General features: G+C 36.0%; 1 protein-coding gene across 1 annotated transcript; it reads right to left on the bottom strand.

The window, feature by feature from the left end:
- Nucleotides 1-10,091: 10,091 nt before the first annotated feature.
- LOC147945720 (uncharacterized protein At4g02000-like) lies at nt 10,092-10,628 on the bottom strand. Its single transcript, XM_087509341.1, has one exon. It carries the CDS (start codon nt 10,626-10,628, stop codon nt 10,092-10,094), a length of 537 nt encoding a protein of 178 aa, XP_087365467.1.
- Nucleotides 10,629-20,419: the final 9,791 nt, after the last annotated feature.

Raw genomic sequence — 20,419 nt, 5'->3', positions numbered from 1 at the left:
TGTCCACTTAAAGACAGTGTATTTGTGAAAGGAATTGGTAACGAATCCAATATGTGTTATTTACTGATGAATGAATGAATGAATGAATGAGATTGATTGTTCCTTAACATATATGGAAGGTTCTTCTCTTGTGATAAGGTAGCTGAATATAGTAACACAATTATTGGTTTAACTCAATAACTAAATTATTCAATATTTAAAAAGAAATTAAACTGTACAGATTAAATCTTCTGGAGCGAATGAAAAAGGTTTTAAAATTGATTCTTTTGAGAGACCACTCCTATAGCTTTATTTTTTATTTTTATGGAAAGGGTGGAGTTAGGTTTCACACAGTTGCCCATGATTTAATATAACTCGAGACCGAAAGGGTGGAGCTCAAAACAGTTTATTCAGGGATATGTCTTCCCAGCTTTTAATGTTAAAATAAAATATTATAACTTTTTAGGCTTTCAGCTTTAAACTATATTTTTCAAATTTTGTATAACATGATAAAAAGACAAGCAAATAAATTTGAATTTAATTGGGAGGCAGGGCCCACAAATCTAATCCTTGTTGGTTGCTAACTTGATATGATGGAGAAAAATATTAGTTTTAATTGATTTTTAATATAAAAATGGTTACTAATGATCATAGATAATAATGGCTTGGGATTTTCTGATGAAGTCTAATTAAATAATACTCATTAATAAAGTACATTAAATAAGTGAAAACAGCATAAGGAATGACAAAAAATATATAAATAATTACGAACGAAACAATTACTTCCAAAACAGATTTATGTTGTTATCTGTTGAAATGACAACATTCTTTATCAATTTTAGTTTGTTAGTGAAAATCGAGATTTAGTGAAAACAAATTAAATGAGGAAGTTAGATATCTTCATACGAAAAAAGTTAGATACTTTGGCTGGTTATATAGATTGAAAGGACATGTGAAATGTATCATCATGAACGTACATTGTTAGGTATTTGAGTATGGAGAGAAGAGAAAGAATTCCTTCTGCATATATTAGTAACGTTATACCGAACTTGGTCAGGCCAAATCGATGTTTTTTCCATTATTTATTTTTTTATTTTTATTTTTATATATAAACAAAATTAAATAGGAAGAATTCAAAAATACCATTTTCCTTAAACGGCAACGTAAACTCCTCTGTGCAAGTTGAGAGGCTTGTTGGCCACTTACTCAATCACCTCAACCCTTCTCCGCAAAACCTAGTTTCAACGGCGGCGTAAACTCCTTTGTGCAAGTTGAGAGGCTTGTTACGGCAAACCTCCACTCATACCAACCGTTACCGACTAGTCCTCCGGCGTATCTAAACCTTGAGAAAACCCTTTTGCCCAGCGGCGCGTCAACTTTCAATTATGAGGTGGGTCCTTCTGATTCTCCCAAATCTAAAGACGCTGGTTCCTCTTCGAATCTCGACACCGGCGTTGTTTTTCATAATTCTCCCGGGATTCCAACCTGAGCTCTCAAGATCCAGTTTTGAACACTCGAGAAGCCTACCGTCGAAGCGGTTCCGACCAGTGTTTGCTCCGATGAAGACGATGAGATTGAGCGTCGGCGGCGCAAACCTATTTTCCCTTCGTGCTCCTCGTTTGGACCCTTCACCTCGCCAACTGGGCTTTGGCCCATTTCTCTTCTCATCGAGGCCCTGTGAACAAAGCTCTATTTTTCAAAAGTCCAGGTTTTTGCCAAACTCTGCTTTGTTCTCCCGTAGTTTACTTTTGTGTCGAACTATGTTTACCATTTTTCCAAAGACTGCAATTGGTACATAGTCAATCAATGTTGCCATGGGGGTACAAACTATATTTGAGAACCTTGCCATTAGAATCACATAGGGGTATTAATCATGTTTGCCAAATTTTGAAGAAGACCGTCATTACGCACCGTATCTATGGAACGAATGTTACCGGAGCTACTTCAGCTTGTCCTCCTCTTTGCTCCACCTGTTTACCGAGCCCTCACATTTGCTATGTTACCACATATGCCCCAATATCCGAAGCTTTTGGAACAACGGCATTATGATCTCCTCGCCAAGGCGATGGGATTACCGTACCTTCCTCAATCTTCCCTTTCCATCTCCCTTACTTCCTGATTCCGTTCAAGCGCAAATCACCAAAGATAGGAAGATCAGTCCCTCAGTTCAACGCCCGAAGTGTAACGGCATTATGACCCCACCTCCTTGGAGTGGTGGTTACCAAAACCTCTTCAAGCAACCTCTACCAAACCTTAACACCGATTCCACCATCTGCCTTGTTTATGAGCAGATCTTTCCATCGAGCTTCTTAGCCATGGAACCCTTCTCAACGTCCCAATGTCTACATATAATACAGATAAGGACAATTCACCATGTTCAGGCTTTGTCCGTGAGTGTGGTTTCGACGCCCCTTGAAATCGTATGCGACTTAGTGCTTCACCGCTTTTGTCTCCGATATCTCTTGGATTCGATGTCGAACTCTCTATCCCTTGTATTGCTTCTTAATTATGGTTGTAATTTTCTTCAATCTTGCCTTTTGGCTAAAACTTTATGCGTTGTAAGCTACTCTTATCCGGTTGTTTGATTGAATGAAATGATATCTTTGCACAAAAAAAAAACAATGGTATATGTGGAGAGTTTTAAAAAAATTGATTTAACCACCTATGTTACTAAAGTGCACTTATATTTTCGGTCAATGGTTCTAAGAGAACTCCACAGTTAAACATGCTTATGTTGGAGTAGTTTCACGATAGATAACTTTCTTAAAAGTGGTTATCGGAACTGTGCAAATGATGACAGAACACAGAAAAAATCATGTGGTGATTTGTGTGTTTGGTAAACAAGTCTCAAAATCACCCAAACATAGTAAACTGACCGTTGTTATATGAGTGGGTCATATGCTGGAAATGGACATAGGACCTACTAAGAGAGATGGGCCTATGGGCTAAGAATGGACATGGAACCCACTAAAAAATGGCAAAGTTACAATAACAAAATATCCCTACAAAAAAATATTCATACCTTAAAAGAATATGATAAATATATAATAGATCAATAAATGTTTATAGCTAGAGATACTCTAATTTGATTTTAAAAATAAATATATTTATAATATTTTACTTGATGAAAAAATTGAAACCTTTTTTGTAATATTTTAATATAGATATACAAGAGTTTACAAATCATATGTAAGACGATCTATATTGGTTTGTTGTTTACAACACCCACTTTTTTATTTTTTACACTCCACATCATCTTCTCTTTCTTCCACATCATAATTCAACACCTATATCACTTTTATTCCCTACAATAGTTTGTTTTAATAAAATTGCAACATCACACCCTACCACCATTATTATTTCATCTTTTCATTTTATTTTTGCTTATGTTTTTTTGTGATTACATATTATTAGTAACAATTCATATCAAATGAAAGTCCACATTTATTGTAAAACAGTCTTTTTAGTTTGAATTAATTTTACATTTAATTCAAAAAAACAAATGAAACTAAAATAAGTAAATATTAAATAATTTTATAAAATAAGAAAAACATGATTTTTTTTATGTATCCAAATTAAGTGAAAAAATTATCTATTTATAGAAGATGAAAATGATGAAATTTGGTATAAAAATATTAAAATAAAATTTTATATTCTATGAAACAATAGATCTCAAATAATTGGGTTGTGTAAAAAATATCTAAAAGTTCAGCATCCAATAGAAATAAAACACATATTTTTATCCTAATATTATCATATAGTTAAAAATCATCCACTCATTATCGGCCACGTGGCGACCAAGACTCACATTTTTGTGTTTCAACTATTCAATAGTTGAAAAAATTATTCAACAGTTTAAAAAGTGACCATTGTAAGTAGTCTAATGAGTTATGACATGAAATGACCCGATCCATTTTTTTAATAATAATAATTAACTAGTGGTTCCATACCCACTAACTAACCACAATCAAACCAAACAGCGGAAATAATCAAAAGATACCAATAATCAATAACAATTAACCAATAAATAATAATATATAATAAACTAATAATAGTGACAATTCAACAAAGTCATAAAACATAAAACCAGCAACCTAGCCAGGTTCTACTGACTCAACTCTAGCAACCTAACAGAAGCCAACCAACACATCAACGACCCACTAGAACATCTTCCTCTTCATCGCCTTGATTCCACGACACTTTCTTTTTATCTGCACCACAATACAGATGAGATGCGTGAGTATTTTATAAACACTCAGTGAGGCAATCCTCCCATCTACTGGCTATACACACAAGCAATTGAGATATCTCTAACGATCAAACAACAATAACCAAACAAACAACAAACCAGGACAACTACATCGACCGACACCAACTGGGGTTGCATCGACCGACGCAAGCTTGCATCGACCGACACCAACATTGCATCGGCCGACACCAACAATGCATCGACCGATGCATGCTCGATATTGCACGATATCCCTAATTTGCATCGATCGACGCCTCCACATGGCATTGACCGATGCTCCTAGGTCAAATCGCGCCGTCCTCGCATTGCATCAACCAACGCACATGATGGACATCGTTTTTCCCCAAAACTTCTCACCGGATCTCCGTCCCTAAACCACTAAAACACAATCCAAAGCAAAAAAGAAGCTTCTAAAAGCCTCAAGTGACCAATAAACGTTCTAACAAGCCAAGAAATCAACCACATAACACATAAACAAGCAAAATCAGAGAAATCTCAAGCTTAGATAAGACATGGTCCTGCACTCACCTTTGCCAAAGAAGATTCTGACTCTAAAACGACAGATCTACACTCCTATGAAGCTTCTACAATGATCACAGCTACATATCTCCTCAGGAACAGCTATGAATCGCCAAGAACTCTCAAGAACACTTAAGAACTTCTTCCGCTCTTCTCTCTTTCTCAAAAACGGCCAAACTCGGCCAAACCTACGAGTTTCTCCTTTTACACACGATTCCAGGGTTTTTCCTAACCTCAAAATGCAACGTTTAACTTACTCGCTTCGCGACCAAACCGGCCTTGCATCGACCGATGCAACACCTGCATCGATCAATGCACATCCCAACATAGATTTCTTCGAATCTCGAACAACTATCAGACAAGGACTCCCGTGCAACCGTCTCCACGGTCCGCTCTCCTCTGACCGATCTACGAATGTCACATTTAGGTGATAGACTCACGTTCCAGGCATTATTTGCTCTCGACTTTTGGACTTACCTTTACTCATAGGTCTCGACCTTGAGTTATGTTGGCTCCTCATCAGGCTTAAGCCCGCATGACATAATATAAAAGGAAGTCCAATATTCGTCTCTTGGATTGCCACCCTACAGCGCGCCCCTAAATCGTCATCCGAAGTCGATATACAAACCATACCCTCAAGCCACTAAGTCTCAGAATATGGCAGTACTAGGAGAACTAAAGACCCCCAAGAGCCATTCAGGACCAACTATCCTTACAGAAAACAATTCTGAACACGTCTGAGCCATATCCCTAACCAGGTTTCCTTCCCGTGACTCGCGTAAAACAACAATGTCTTTGATCATAGCATGGTACGGTATCTTGGGGATCAAGGAGAGGATGGTAGTGTTTATCACATGAGGCATGAAACCAAAAATGAAAATGATTGGACCGCCATTGTAAAATCCTTCCCAACAACAGGCCAAGCCGATCGATAGAACTCCACTGGGTAGTCGTCCCGTCTAGGCGCCTTGTTTGAAGGCATTGAAAACAAGTCATTGCACACCTCCTCTGCAATAATATCACGGACCACAAACATAGCCGCATGATCATTGCAATATAACTCGATTAATTCATCTAAGAATATATTAGAAGCGACCTCAAGGTTATCCAGTATGGCTGGAGGAACTATTGGAAATAAGCCGCTGCCTCTTGTTTTATTTTTGGCAAATCCTTGAGTTCTTCTCCTGTTGCGGAAGTAAGCCGACGAATGGCAATTTTTGACGCACGAGCTTGCGTTGTACGATGAAAAAATGCTCAGTTATAATCCCCATAAGTCATCCAATTTAATTGTGATTTTTGATAATAGAATTGCTCCTCTATCCGAGCCAGATGATTCCAAGAGTCCACAGCTGCAAATACTGCCTCAAAAGTTTATCGATTTGGTGTTATGAGAGCTCTGTTTTGACAAGCACAAAGCTCATCATATGCTGCCTTCATTCTCCTTGGGGTATCTCCATATTTTTGACGATTGAGAGCACGCAAACTGAAATTAAGTTACTTTAGCTTCCGATGAAAGAGCAGCAGCTCTGATCTAGAGAAAAATATAGGCTCAAAAGTTTCCCAAACCTCTAGAACAGTGGAGAGGAACTGGAGCAGCTCCCCGAGATAATTAAAATACTTAAATGGATGACGAACGTGATGAAAATCATTGGAGAGGTGTACACTGCAGCGACAATGATCAAAACTAGCGTAAGAAGAGGGGAAAACCTGTCCCCATACATCATTTACTAAGTAAACTGGAGACCCACAAAGGCTAGATCATCCAACTCATAGTCCAATATAAGAGACTGAAAACTCGTAACACAAGCCGCATTCACAAGAGTGGTGTCATGAGAATGCTCCAAAGAGGTCCAAAATTTCATTGAAATGACCCAAGATTACCCATTGTAGTCGACCTTGCGCAAATAAATTGGAATTATGTTGTATCTCCTCCCAAAGCATTAGCCTATCAGCTTGGGAATTGGACGCATTAGAAAGACATTTTTCAAGAACACTTCTCAAAAAATATTTTACAAGATACTTAATTTAAAAAACACTACATCTAGATCTTTTACTTTCTAACTAAAACTCTTATAGTTACAAAATACTTAGTTAATATTTTAATATTAATACCTCTTACTACATTACAAGCTTTGTAAATACAACTAAAACATAGTTATAGAAGATAAAAAATAATACATCACTATAATATGTAAAATTCAACAACCAAGTACACTAAGGCAATATGTAATCAAACTAATCATAATTCTACATAAAATATAAAATAAATATTGATTTATTCATATACTAATATCTCTCCTTAAAAAAAAAACAAATTACAAAAATATGTCAAATGAATCATCTGGTAGCACCGGTCGTGATATGGTATGTTGATTAAATAGATATTGTAATTGCATACGACCACATTTCTATCAAATCTATTAAAATATAGTATTTTGTTAAACTTTTGAGACCATTTATCAATCAATTTATGACACCAAACTAAATCCAGTAAATAGCTTAGTAGTTTCTATGACCAACTACACCGTCTCTTTGGCCAGGGTGATGTCTCCGATGAAGCCGGTTTATTGGGTCCGGATCTGGAATGGGGGCATTGAGAGCTGCGATAATGCGAGGTCGAGGAAACGTGCTCCAACAAATCAGTCTGTTGCGTAGCCTGTCCGCGAGCTTTGGTGAGACAGCCTTTTCCATTGGCATACGGGATCGAGGCGGTAATACCCGCACAGCTCACCTTGTAGACCAGCAAATATAAGCATTACAATTATAATCTTAGCTCCATAACAGTTAAAAGGATCAACTAACTGATGATTGTTACTGAAACAACCTGATCATATTTTTTTCCATATAGTAATTACTAGTGATTCCATACTCATTAATAACCTAACCCAATCAATACAACTAGTGGATAAATAAAATCATTAAACCAATAAATCCAATAACCAATAAACGAATAAACGAATAACCAAATATTCAACATTTGAATAATATCATAAAACAACTAACCAGCAATCTAACATGGTTCTAATAACTCAACTCTAGCAACCTAACAGAAGCCAAACACCAATCAATCGAGCCACTAGAACATCCTCCTCTTCATATACTTGATTCCACAATCACACTTTGCCTTTACCTGCACCGTAACACAAAAGCGATGCATAAGTATTTCAGAAATACTTAGTGAGGCGATTCTCCCATCTACTAGATTATACACACAAGCAATAAGATCTCCACATGCCACAATCAACAAAAAAACAAACAACCATGCAATACACAAAGGAAACACAACATCACCCACCTGCTGAGGAAGGTGTCGACTGACACTAGTTACCTAATGTCGACCGACACCCAACTGGTGTTGACTGACACTCAACTGGTATTGACCGACACCTGCTCGACATCTCCGAAAATCCTATCAGTGTCGACCGACACCCCCACATAGTGCGACCATAGTCCTCGCACTGTCCTCGCCTTGATGTCGACCGACACCCTCCTAGTGTCGACCGATACAGATGTCGAGCATAGATCTTCTTTGATGCAACACTTGAGATATCCGGACTCCTGGGAGAACTCGGGAAAGATCCCAGAGGGGTTGGAACATTAGACAGAGCCCACACTTGAAGAGCTGGCGGGCACTGGAAAAGAATATGATTGATTGACACTTCCTCAGCTCCGCAACTGTGACATGACCTGTCCGTTCCGCAATGATGGTCAGCTAGACGACTATTTGCAGCCACAAAGCGTGAAAGGACCTCCCAAAGGAAGTGCTTAATCTTTCTCGATGTTTTTAGTTTCCATACATGGCTCTTTAATTTAGTAATGCTTGGTTCCAAAACTTCAAAGTTTCTACTAAGCTCCTTCAGATGCTCTGAAGTCAAGTAGGCGCCCGCCCTTTGAAAGTTCCATGCAATTGTATTCATATATGAGTACTGGGTGGTTTATGGGACACCACCGAACCGGAAATAGCAGTAGACTTCTTGCTTATAGCAGAAGGAAACACCTCAGTGCGAGGGACAGAAATTGTTCTTGAACGCCCAGGAACTGGTTTTTTTTTTTGGAGATTGTCGGGCCCTTAAAGCATTAAGCTTTCTAGATGCAACACCTGAGATATCCGGACTCCTGGGAGGTCGTCTCTTGTTCTCTTTCTCAGCTTGAGTTAGACCTTTTGTGTGCTCTTCCCCTATAGCAGCTGAAGGAAAAGATACCTTTGCTTTACCTTGGGTAGCCTTGTCCTTTGTCTTATCTCTCGTGTTAGACTTTTTTGTTGCCAGGCGAGCTTTTACGTTGATAACCGGTGATAACTTTGAGATAGCTTCAATTTGCTCAGCATCCTCCTTTGGGCCCTCACCTTGCTCTGTAGATTCATACAGGATCCCTACTTCCCGAAGATACTCATCCACTGAAGGCTCTTATTCATCAAGAAGATCATCATTATCAACCATTTCCTCATCCATTCTTAGTTCATCCTCCATCTCTATATCCGTGTTATTTAAAATTACCTCATTACTCCGTATAGTTGGGATATCGCACTTTTGTAACTCCAGATCCTGACTCCTAAGAATTCCTGGTGCAGTATTGACATTCTGTACACAAAACTCCTCGGCTGCTAACTCCCCTGTCTTCCATTCTCCTTTTGTTTTCTTTTCTGACCGGATTTCTTCGACTTGTCCATGTAGTTTGCGGCCAGACACACCCTTCAGGGGGAGATTATGTTGTGTCCGAGATTTCTCTATCCATTTCAATGCATAGTCACCCTGTTCCCTTGCTTGATTGCTTTTTTTTTTTACTGTAAGTATCCCCCCTCCTTGTTCTAAGAGTGGCTTGATGCCGAGCTTCTGGTGATACATGTCTATCGAGTCGAAGATTTGCCAGTTGATCGACTGTTCTATGGACATCAGAAATTGTTCTTTGAGAATGAGGTGTTCCATATAATCCCTGGAACTACGCCCCCCATCACGTCTGTCATAGTATCAGTCATTGAAATGAGAGTCCCTCCAGTTTCTCGGCTCCTCCGAGATTGCTCCCTGATTATCTGATTACAGGCCATTTCTGACTGAGTACCTACCCCTTGAGTAAGGATGAAATCTCTCCCGCGTTCGGGGAATATCTTTATAATTATGCTGCTCCAGTCTATCCCAGACGCCTTTACTCCGGTAAGCCCGTTTGTCCTTCAGTTCCTGACAAAGGTCTACATCTCTTTGTTGACCACTTTGATCAAAGTCCCGCACAATGCTTCTCTTGGCAAATGACGATGATTCAGCATGATCCTCCCGCATTCCATAGTTCTTGAACTCTTTACCATGTTGTGATTCTGCGAGGGAGGAGGACGCTCTTAGGGATTTATTTCTCATTCTCTCCAGCTCAGATAATTTAGGACAAGAGCGTTCTTCATGTGAGATCCTTTTGCAAGTGAAAAATAGCGATGCAAGCCTTCATATCTCAGAGTAACATTCACGCTTCCTCCATTCTCAAACACAATCTTACTCTCAAATTGTAATGGATTATCTCCGTTGATTGATACTTGTACTCTGGCGCCTTCAAAATCAACCGCGACAACCGTTCCAAGGGCTTCTCCAATTCCCCGAAATGTCTGCTCCTTTTTGTAGATCGTTGGGATACCTTTAACTTGCACCCAAAACAACATAGAATTTGGAAAATCTTCCCTAATATTTGCTTCCCATCTCTCAAGGGAGAAACTCCATCGATTAAAGTAGCATGGCCGTCTCTGTAAAACCTTGACTATATCCTCTTCATTATTGAAATCGAACTGAAACTTACCATTACCCAGATCTGTGTCGTGGACTCGTCCTTCTACATCCCAGATTCGTTCTTTAGGCATAAAAGTTATGAGGGCCTCCGTACTCCTCCCTTCAGCGTGAAACATACGACCCACCAGAGAGTTTTTTGAATTTATCAATCAGATATGAGAAATCAAACTTTGGGATACGAATTACTCCTTTCTCCGCTTCTTCCCGATCCCGATCCAACATCGGCTCCTTCCCACTCCTTCTCGGGATCTCAGATCTGGCAATCGATGCCATCCGAAAAACAAAGGTGAAAACAAATTTAAGACCAGTAAAAACGTAGCAGTGTACTAGAAAACTGTTCTTCTCTCCGATCCTAGAGGAAAAAACGCCGATTAGGAAAAGCTAGGAGGACTTGAGAAAATCGCCTAACCCTAGCTGCGCCGCCATCCCGTGATGCATTGTTTTAGGTTTATTGTTATTTATGTGCAAAAGATCTGATTATTACATTAAAACATTAATTAAAGAAATTTCTACTTTGATTGAATATTATTTAAACATTCCACCATCTAGTCCATTCTTTATAGATTAACATAATAACATTGATATCTCTATACCTCTAATTAAGATCACGATCATTTAGTTTAAGATGTATTGAGAGCAAAAATTAGAATAAAAGTTCCTAATATTTTTGGGTTGGCTGTTTTTTTTGGGAAAATTAGAAATAAAGGATGTTTTATTAAAAGTTTGTCCATATATACTTTATATAGATAAGTTTGGTGAAATAGGTTTTACAGAAAATTTTTAGCCAATTATACCCTTAATTAAAAAATAAAATTACTTAATTGAAGAAATGAAGCCCTTTAATTATTTAATTAGTTATTCTAATTAGAACAAAATCCCTTAATTAGTTATTAACCCTTTAATTGTTTTTTCCTCCAAATCGTAATTTGAGAGAAAAAAAACTACAATTTATTTGATTCAATAATCAAAATGGTTTGGTTATGTTTAGCACTTGTGTCACTTGTAATTTGTGTCAACGAGACTTAGTGTCACTTGTGTTATCTTTTGTAACTGAAAACAATTAAACGTGAACAAGTTTGCTTTTGTGAAACCCGTATGGTGGGCATCCAAAGTCCAAGTGAATATTCAATGACTAGACTAATCTAACAAATATCGATCAAAGTTATAATTAACAAAATTTGAAAGAACGTCAAAATGTGTTTCAAATATTGTTTTTCTTCATCATGAATAAATCTCAACTCCTTGTTGGCATCCAGTGTCCATACACCACAAATAAGATAGATTTGCATCATAAACAGGTAAGTGAAATTTTCGTGGAAGGTGGAAGAGATGGTAAACAACCGATAGGTCATGTAGAATGTCGATTTTTTTCTGTATTTGTCTACCTTCTAAATAATTAAGAATATACATTCTAAAATATATTAGAACATATCTAAACAATAAATACAGAATCGTAACCATAAATTAAGATTGTTCAAAAAATATTCACTTTCCTTATTTAATTTATTTTCTTTCTATTTCTATGGTATTCTAAGTTTTACAGATTATAAATTCTAAAAGGTATACGATATATCTTCTACTTCTTTAAGTATACATGGTAAAACGTGGAAAATATATTATGAATTGATGTAGAATGAAGAAAAATGTAGAATACATATTCTTAATTTTGTAGAACATACAAAATTCAGGTTCTGAAGTTTTTAGAACAAATTTTCCGTCTAAACTTCGTAGAACATGTACAAATTGTAGAATGAATAATCTAAATGTTTCAGAACTTGAAAAAAAATCGTAAAAAGTCTTTTCTGAACAATTTAGACCAGAATCATCAATTTACAAACTGAGTTTTTACACCCAAAACATTTTTTTTTCAAATTTTTTTTTACACAGTTGTATACTAACATGAGTTTTCTGTTTGTTTTTTGGTTTAAACTCCTAAAAACTTCACTATATCTATTAGTAGGGGTATTTTCGTCACAATTGACAAACTAAAAAAAAAGTGTATATGGACAAAGATTTGGAAAAACCTCTTTTATTTCTAATTTTCCCGTTTTTTCCCATACTTACGACATTTCTATCGCTAAACCCATAAAATTGAGATCCTATATTAATTTTATTAATATTTTAATAAAATACTATTATCTAATTTAAATGAGCAATCACATAATGACGGATCATCAAGAGAGAGTCTACCAGTGTCTTAATATGTCTATTCTGAAACGCAAGATCTTTCTCTCTCCTTACCTTTTTATTTATTTTTGTTTTTTTATTAAAAAGACATTCATCATTGAATGACCAATAGACTTGCTCTTATAGTATTATCAGCTTCCCCCCCCCCCTCCCAAAACTTTTTGGCTCTTGATATAACACCATAAAAAACTTTATCCTTTATAAAACTACACAAACTTGTTTTTCCTCTATAAAAATATATCTCCAATCGAAATTGTAATTTCGATGCTTAAACCATGTATAACCATAAAATAGCGTTTTTGTATTGTAATTATGATAACCCGTTTACTAATCAAATAACCCGACAACTAAACGATATTGTTTAGATTTGTAGTTATAGTTGAACAAAAAACGATAATTCTCTAGTCTAGAGCATTTCAAAATTAGGGTTCTTCAATACATAATTGGGGGTTTTGTATTTATCGATCCGAAACCACCAATTTCGATTCCCAGCTAAAGAGAAAAATGTGTATCAAAGAGTTGGTTTGCGAGAGTGATCCAGATGATCCCTATTTCATTCCCGAGAGTGACGATTCAAGCGACAGTGATGATGCAGTCGAGAGTGATAGTGAGATTGATGATAGCGGAGTAGATGGGGACCATGATAGAGACGATGATGGAAGAGACGAAAATCAATTAGCTTTTCTTGTTGTTAAAGCGAATGAGGAAAGTCAAAATAAGAGGAGTAGAAAGGGTTCTTCGAGGAAAGACGATGTTGGAGAAGACAATGGAGAGGATATTAGAGAAGACAATGGAGAGGATGCTGGAGATGTTGGGGACAAGAAGAAAAGAAAGAGATCCAAATATGAAGCTAAAGAAGATATAATGGATAGGTTTGAGTATGAGTTGGAGGAAGCTGTAGCAGATTGGTTCGATGAGTTTCAGATTCGTCAGAATACTGTTCCAGATAGCTCATATGAAGACGAAGATCCGGTAATTACTAGAGATAGAAAGATTAGGTTGGGAACTAAAGATAAGTTGGCTATTGGTAGAACTTTTTTCACTGCTTTTGAGTTCAAAGAGACTATTTTGCATTATGCATTGAAGAATTGAGAGAATCTTAAATAAGATAGGTGGGAGAAGGACAAAATAGCCTTTAAATGTGGTAATAAGAAGGGTTGTGGTTGGTATGTCTACTGCCCATATGAAGAGAAAAGACAATTGTTGGTTTTGAAGACATTATGCACCGATCATAGTTGTACCTCTAATGGTAAATGTAAGTTGCTTAAGAGTCCAGTAATTGCAAGGTTATTCATGGACAAGCTGAGATTGAAACCAAAATTTATGCCTCTTAAAATTCAACTGCATATTAAGGAGCAATGGAAATTTGTTAGTATTATTGGACAAGTTCAGAGAGGAAGGCTTCTAGCATTGAAGTGGCTAAAAGAAGAATATGAACAGCAATTTTCTCACCTCCGGACTATGTTGCTGAAATTATACACTCAAACAAGGTATCAACTGCATTTGTTGACACTATTCCTAATACGGCTGGAGAAGATGTGTTCAATCAGATCTATGTATGTCTTGGGGCAATGAAGAATGCATTTTACTATTGCAGGCCAATCATTGGGATTGATGGAACCTTCTTGAATGCATCTCCAGCATCGTCTTTGTTTTCTTCTATTGACTGTTATTGGGCATGATGCAAATAACCAGATAAATCCAGTTGTTTGGGCATGTGTTCAATCTGAAACTACAGAGAACTGGTTTTGGTTTCTGAATCAGCTTAATGTTGACTTGAATCTAAAAGATGGGACTGATTATGTTATCCTATCAGATCGTTGCAAGGTTAGCCTTTAAAATTGTATAGTTTTCTGATTTTATAGTTTTGGTTTCGTTTTTGAATCATCTTAATCTGACTTTTGTGTTTGTTTTTTTAGGGAATCATAAGTGCAGTTAAAAGTGCATTACCAAAAGCTGAGCACAGACCGTGTGTCAAGCATATAGTTGAGAACTTGAAGAAGAACCATGGAAATAAAGACATGCCAAAGAAGTTTGTGTGGAACTTAGCTTGAAGTTATAACCATGATGCCTTTAAAAATAATCTGAATGAGATGAGAGCTTACATCCTCTCTTTCTATGAAGATGTGATGAAAGAGGAACCAAAGACTTGGTGTAGACCTTTTCAAGATCGGCAGTTGTTGTGAAGATGTTGACAACAACACAACTGAATCATTTAACGCCACAATCATCAAAGCAAGGGCAAAGGCATTAGTTCTAATGATGGAAACAATAAGAGGGAAAGCTGTATATGGCACGCATAAGCAAGAGAAAAGTAAAATACTAAAGTGGAAGAAAAATATCTCTGAGTATGTTTCAGATATCCTATAGGAAGAGGAGGAAAAGGCTATGAAATGTGAAGTCACAAAAGGAACACATAATCAGTTTGAAGTTTGGATAGATGGGAATTCACAAGGTGTGAACTTGACTACTAGGAAATGGAAATGCTCTTGCTGCAAGTGGCAAGTCACAGAAATTCCATGTGAACATGCTTATGCAGCAATCATAGATGTAAGTAAGAACGTTGAAGATTTTGTTGCTCCTTGCTTTGGGTCTCAAGTATGGTTAGAACAATATGAGATAGGACCTAATACAGTGAGAGGTCACCATTTCTGGATGACCAACAACTATGTTTTAATGAAAGCACCTCCAAAACCTGATCTACCTGGTAGAAAGAAAGGACAGAAAAAGAAATATGATAGGATCAAGGGTAAACTAGAGTCTCCGAAGAAGAAGAAAAAGAAAGGGGAACCAGAAATTCTCAAACTTGGCAGAAAAGGAAGAACAATGCATTGTAAGTCATGTGGCGAAGCAGGACATAATGCAGCTGGATGTAAACAATTTCCTAAGGATAAGAAGAGTAAAATGACTAAGAAGAATGACACAATGCAGCTGGATAAGGTATGTTTCTGGTCTGTTTTGTTTTACTTAAGCGTGTTTTTGTGTCACTTAATAATCTGTTTTTGGGTCTGCTTTTTAGGCTGGTGGGTTTACTATCCAGGGATCAGAAACACTCACACAAATATCTGAGGGACATGAAACACTCACACAAACAACTCAAGCTCCTGAACACTCACTCACACAAATAAGTAGTCGCTGGGAGTTGTAGTTGCAGGTTTTAAGTGTAGTTGCAGGTTTTAACTATGGGAGTTGCAGGCTTTAAGTGTAGTTGCAGGTTTTAAGTGTGGGAGTTGCAGGTTTTAAGTGTAGTTGCAGGTTTTAAGTGTGGGAGTTGCAGGTTTTAAGTGTAGTTGCAGTTTTAAGTGTGGGATTTGCAGGTTTTATGTGTAGTTGCAGGTTTTAAGTGTGGGAGTTGCAGGTTTTATGTATGGGAGTTGTAGTTGCAGGTTTTAAGCAGTAAGACAATAAGATGTATTTTTATTTTGGATTCAAATGACATTGTAACTTCTTACCTTGTTACCTTGTTCGGATTATTTTTTAAGTTGACATCGAGATTGTGTTTGTAAACACATAGCAACAATTTTGTAAACACATAATATTTTAGTCACATAGACACCAACAAGTCAGTCACATAAACACCATAATTTAAACTAAAACATGAACAGAGCAAGACTTAAATCCTTCCCCATAACCATACAATTGAGATCATTACAACAGCAAAACCTACATCTTTCCCCATAACCAGACAATTGAGGTCATTACATTAGCAAAACCTACAGTCTTCAAAGATGACTTGTCAATCTTCTCATTCATCTTCTTCTTAACCATAACCATCTCCTGCTCCATCTCTTGCTCCATCTTCTTCAACCATTTCCTCTGGAGCTCCATATTATCCGTCACATGTTTCTTTAAATCATTGATAACCTCTTTGACCATATTAATTTCATCTAAGTATGCTTCATCGATCGACCCATTTAAACAAATGCTCTTCATGTTTTCTCTATGGTTTTCTCTATAGAACAAATAAACAAGTTTGGCCAAAAAAAATGATTTTTTAGAAATCGTTTTTTGAAATGTAGTTTTGTTCAATGGATCATTTATTGAATGAACCATATTTTTGCAAAGATTTAATGTAAAGCTAGCAACACAAAAATGAGTTAAACCTTTAATCGCTGCACGGATTGAAGGAAAGAAACGAAAAAAAGATGCCTGCAGAAACAAGTTAGGACTTAGGAGCATCAGAGCCACCAGTTTACTATGTTGAACAGTTACAAGTAAGATATTTTTGTTCGCCTGCAAAGTACAAGTAAGATACTTCTCCAAGAGGAAGAACACAATCTCTCAAATCGTTCCAAATTGACATTTTTTAATATCAAATCAAAGATTATAATATTTTTTTCACACGTATCAATTTTGTTTTTGTTCATATTATGAAAAACTCGAGTTACAAAGATAATATTATTTTTAGAGTTTTCTAACAATAATATCATAAACTGTAGCAAACTTATACAATCTACCACATTGGATTATGTATTTTCGCCAATATCACAATGACTAACTGAAAAGATCAATCTGTCCTTACCAAACATTTTATTTTCTTTACAAATAATCAGTTTTTTTTTCCTCTCGTTCCTCTTTCTTGTGGTCTTCCTTCTTCCTTTTTTATTTTTTTGTATTTTTTTAATTTCCTCTGTCTCTCATGTATTCCTCTCTCTCTTTTATCTAAATTTTTGATGGGTCCGATCTCCTTGGATACAAAAGTTCTCTATGAAATTTTTAAGACATAGCTGACGACGCTCTCAACATCATCCAAATTAATCTTAGTTTCTCTAACACTGATTAAACCTCTCCACCAAGTGACGATGCATATGAGAATTCAATTTTAAAGACTTAAACATCAAATCAAGGATCAATTGACTCGTTATTCTCTTTCTGAGTTTATACCTAAATACGATGAGATTGAGAAGAATATGATGGAACTTCATGAATAGATCTAGGCTCAATTGGATCGCACCGGCTCGAACAACAAACCAATCGTCGCCCTACTATCCGTAAGGTTTGATTTCACATAAAAATTTCGATGTTTGGTGTTGTTTTTGTTTAGGATAAAACATGTGGACAAGTTGTATCTTCATCGACAATGTTGTCTACCAATGCTGAAAATTGTGGACAATAATAGACAACAATGCATGTAAAAATGTTTGTCCTTTATCAAGTTATAACTAAAACCATATTATAGACTATCCAAATGGTGGACACGTTTTTATTGGCTTTTTCGAATGTTAACTTCCAAATCATAAATCATTGTAGACAACATTTTCTGACTCGGTGGACATGTTTTAGAACCATATTACATTGACAAATCCCTGTGAACAATAGTAGACAAATTTCTATTTCTGAAAATTCAATATCATCTACCAATTCAAAGATTGTTGACATGTTTGTAGAAATTCAATATTGTCTATCAATTTGAATTTTATAGATAGCAGGAAAAATGTATTTAATTTGTGAAAACTCAAACTGATCGACATTATCTCTTAACTTCCCAATTCTCTTTTTATAAACTATTGTTATTTGAGATCTTCCACCTTTCTTTCTTCTTTCCCTCAAAATTGTCAATCATTTATTTTCTCACATTTGAAGTTTCAACAGGATTATGGTACTTTTAGAAAAAGAAAAATAATATGGTATTTCTCAAAACAAAAAAATTTTTGAAATGTGGTACTTCTAGTTAAAATTCCTTATCTTTATCACAAAAATAATATTAATTCAAATTACTCAATTACAAATTATTCGTTATTAAAATATTAATTTCTTTTTTACTCTTTTTTAAATATGTAAGTTAAAAAAAAAAAATTGTGTTGCTCTAAAATATGTTTTAACTTGAAATGAATCTACAATAAAGTTCAATAAATTAATAAATGATGTGGGAGTCGGATCCCTCACTCGTTTATATTGGTAGCCAAATACAAGTCGGATTTCAAGAATAACTTTTGTGAAAAAAATATATATTATTGAGTTTTTGCATTGAAATTGTTCTCTCTTTTAGGGTTACAAACCCTATATTTATACCAAAATCCGTAATAAATTATACATTTAAATACAATTATTCTCTATACATGCTTCCGTTTCAGTTCACGTAGTTACTCTATAACAATGAATCTTTAAGTTGACTGATTGCTCGGGTAATTATCTGATATACTTAACCGTGAGACAGTATCTGTGGGGTCGAGTCCACAATGACCAATAGTAAACTAAAGATTTGCGAGACTTGTAAATATCTAAAGCAGAAAAATATTTGTTTTGTTTTGTTTTCAGGATTGTAAATAAAAATGCAAGAAATAAAACGGTTTAGCTTATGGGATTAAAACATTGGGTCATAGGGTATTTCAGAGATCAATAACTAATGAGTAAATGACTAATAATCAACAAAATCCTAATCCAAATGTTGACTACCATGATCTGCTGGATCATTTGCTAGCTCTCCCAGGCCGAGACTCAGCAACCTATCACAGGAATTGAAACTTTATGGTATAAATTGTCTCCTTATGCATATCAATTTTTCATGTCCTTCAGTAAAAAGAGTAGATTGAGAATAATTTGTTGTTGTTTGGCCGTGTTTGGTTTAAGTATTTTTGTTTCAAAAAATATAGGTCTCCTTATGCATATCAAGTTTTTTTTGTGTTTGGTCGTGTTTGGTTTCAGCTTTCAATCGCATGAATATGTTAACTTACTTCAATTGTTGTTCTTGTGTTAAATCTACATTACATTCTCGGTTGGTTATTTTAATCAAATGAATTCTGTGATTTTATGATAAGAGTATCAGTAGGATTGATTGTTGCAATGTCTTGATACTTAACTAAAGTAACATCTACTTTATATGGACTAATACTCAGTTTTTGCAACAGGTTTAACCGACACAACGGGAGGCTGTTTCGAGCGATTGCTGGAATCTTTAGGAGGAAGTTTGATGGGCCTTACTATAGTTGGAAGGTGACTCCAATACCTATTCAAAAGAGATACTTCATGAAGTTTGCGGTATTGTAGATTATAGCTTTCTCAATGAGTTATTGTTTACTCTATGTATGACTTAGAATCGTTGCTAATTTAACTGTTTATGTGATGTAGCGGAAGTTTAATGGGGATTCCGAGATTACTGAACTCGTTAAAGAAGGTTTCTTGAAGATAGCCAAGAAACTGATGACATGCATTGTCAGTCAAGCAAATAAGAGTGGTGTACAACCAACATGGATTTGTGATACATTATGGGCTGAGATGTGGAAATATTGGGACACCCCTGATGCTATTGAGAAGACTCGGAATGTTTCACAGTGCAAAAACTCTAATCTTGGAGTTCTTGGAGTGCGCAAACACTTAGCCGGTCAGAAATCATTTTAGCAAGTTCATCAAGAAATGGCAAGACTTTGGTTTCCATCCAAACACTTAAGTTTTGGTTTTCTAATACAGCTAACATAAATTCAATCTGTTTGACTATCATTGTAGGAGGAAGAAATGGAACGACCTTTATCAGTGTTTATGAAAACACATACTCAGGCTGATGGATCTTTTGTGGATCAAAAAGCGAAATAAGTTGCTGAGACGTATGAGAAGACCATAAGGATAGTCTACATACTTCAAAGAATTCTTTTGAACATTCAACTCATCGAACTCTCGGCCTTGATAAAAAGAATGAAATCTTCCTTCAGTTAATTTGTTTCTCTTTATATTTTGCTAAATATTTTTGATTGTCTTCGTTTGCTAAGAATGGATACGTTAATGA

Source organism: Camelina sativa, chromosome 4, assembly GCF_030686135.1.
Source record: "Camelina sativa cultivar CO46 ecotype springtype chromosome 4, ASM3068613v1".
In the NCBI taxonomy this organism is placed as follows: Eukaryota; Viridiplantae; Streptophyta; class Magnoliopsida; order Brassicales; family Brassicaceae; genus Camelina; species Camelina sativa.
The sequence above is the reverse complement of the archived record's forward strand: the minus strand, read 5'-3'. Positions and strand labels throughout refer to the sequence as shown.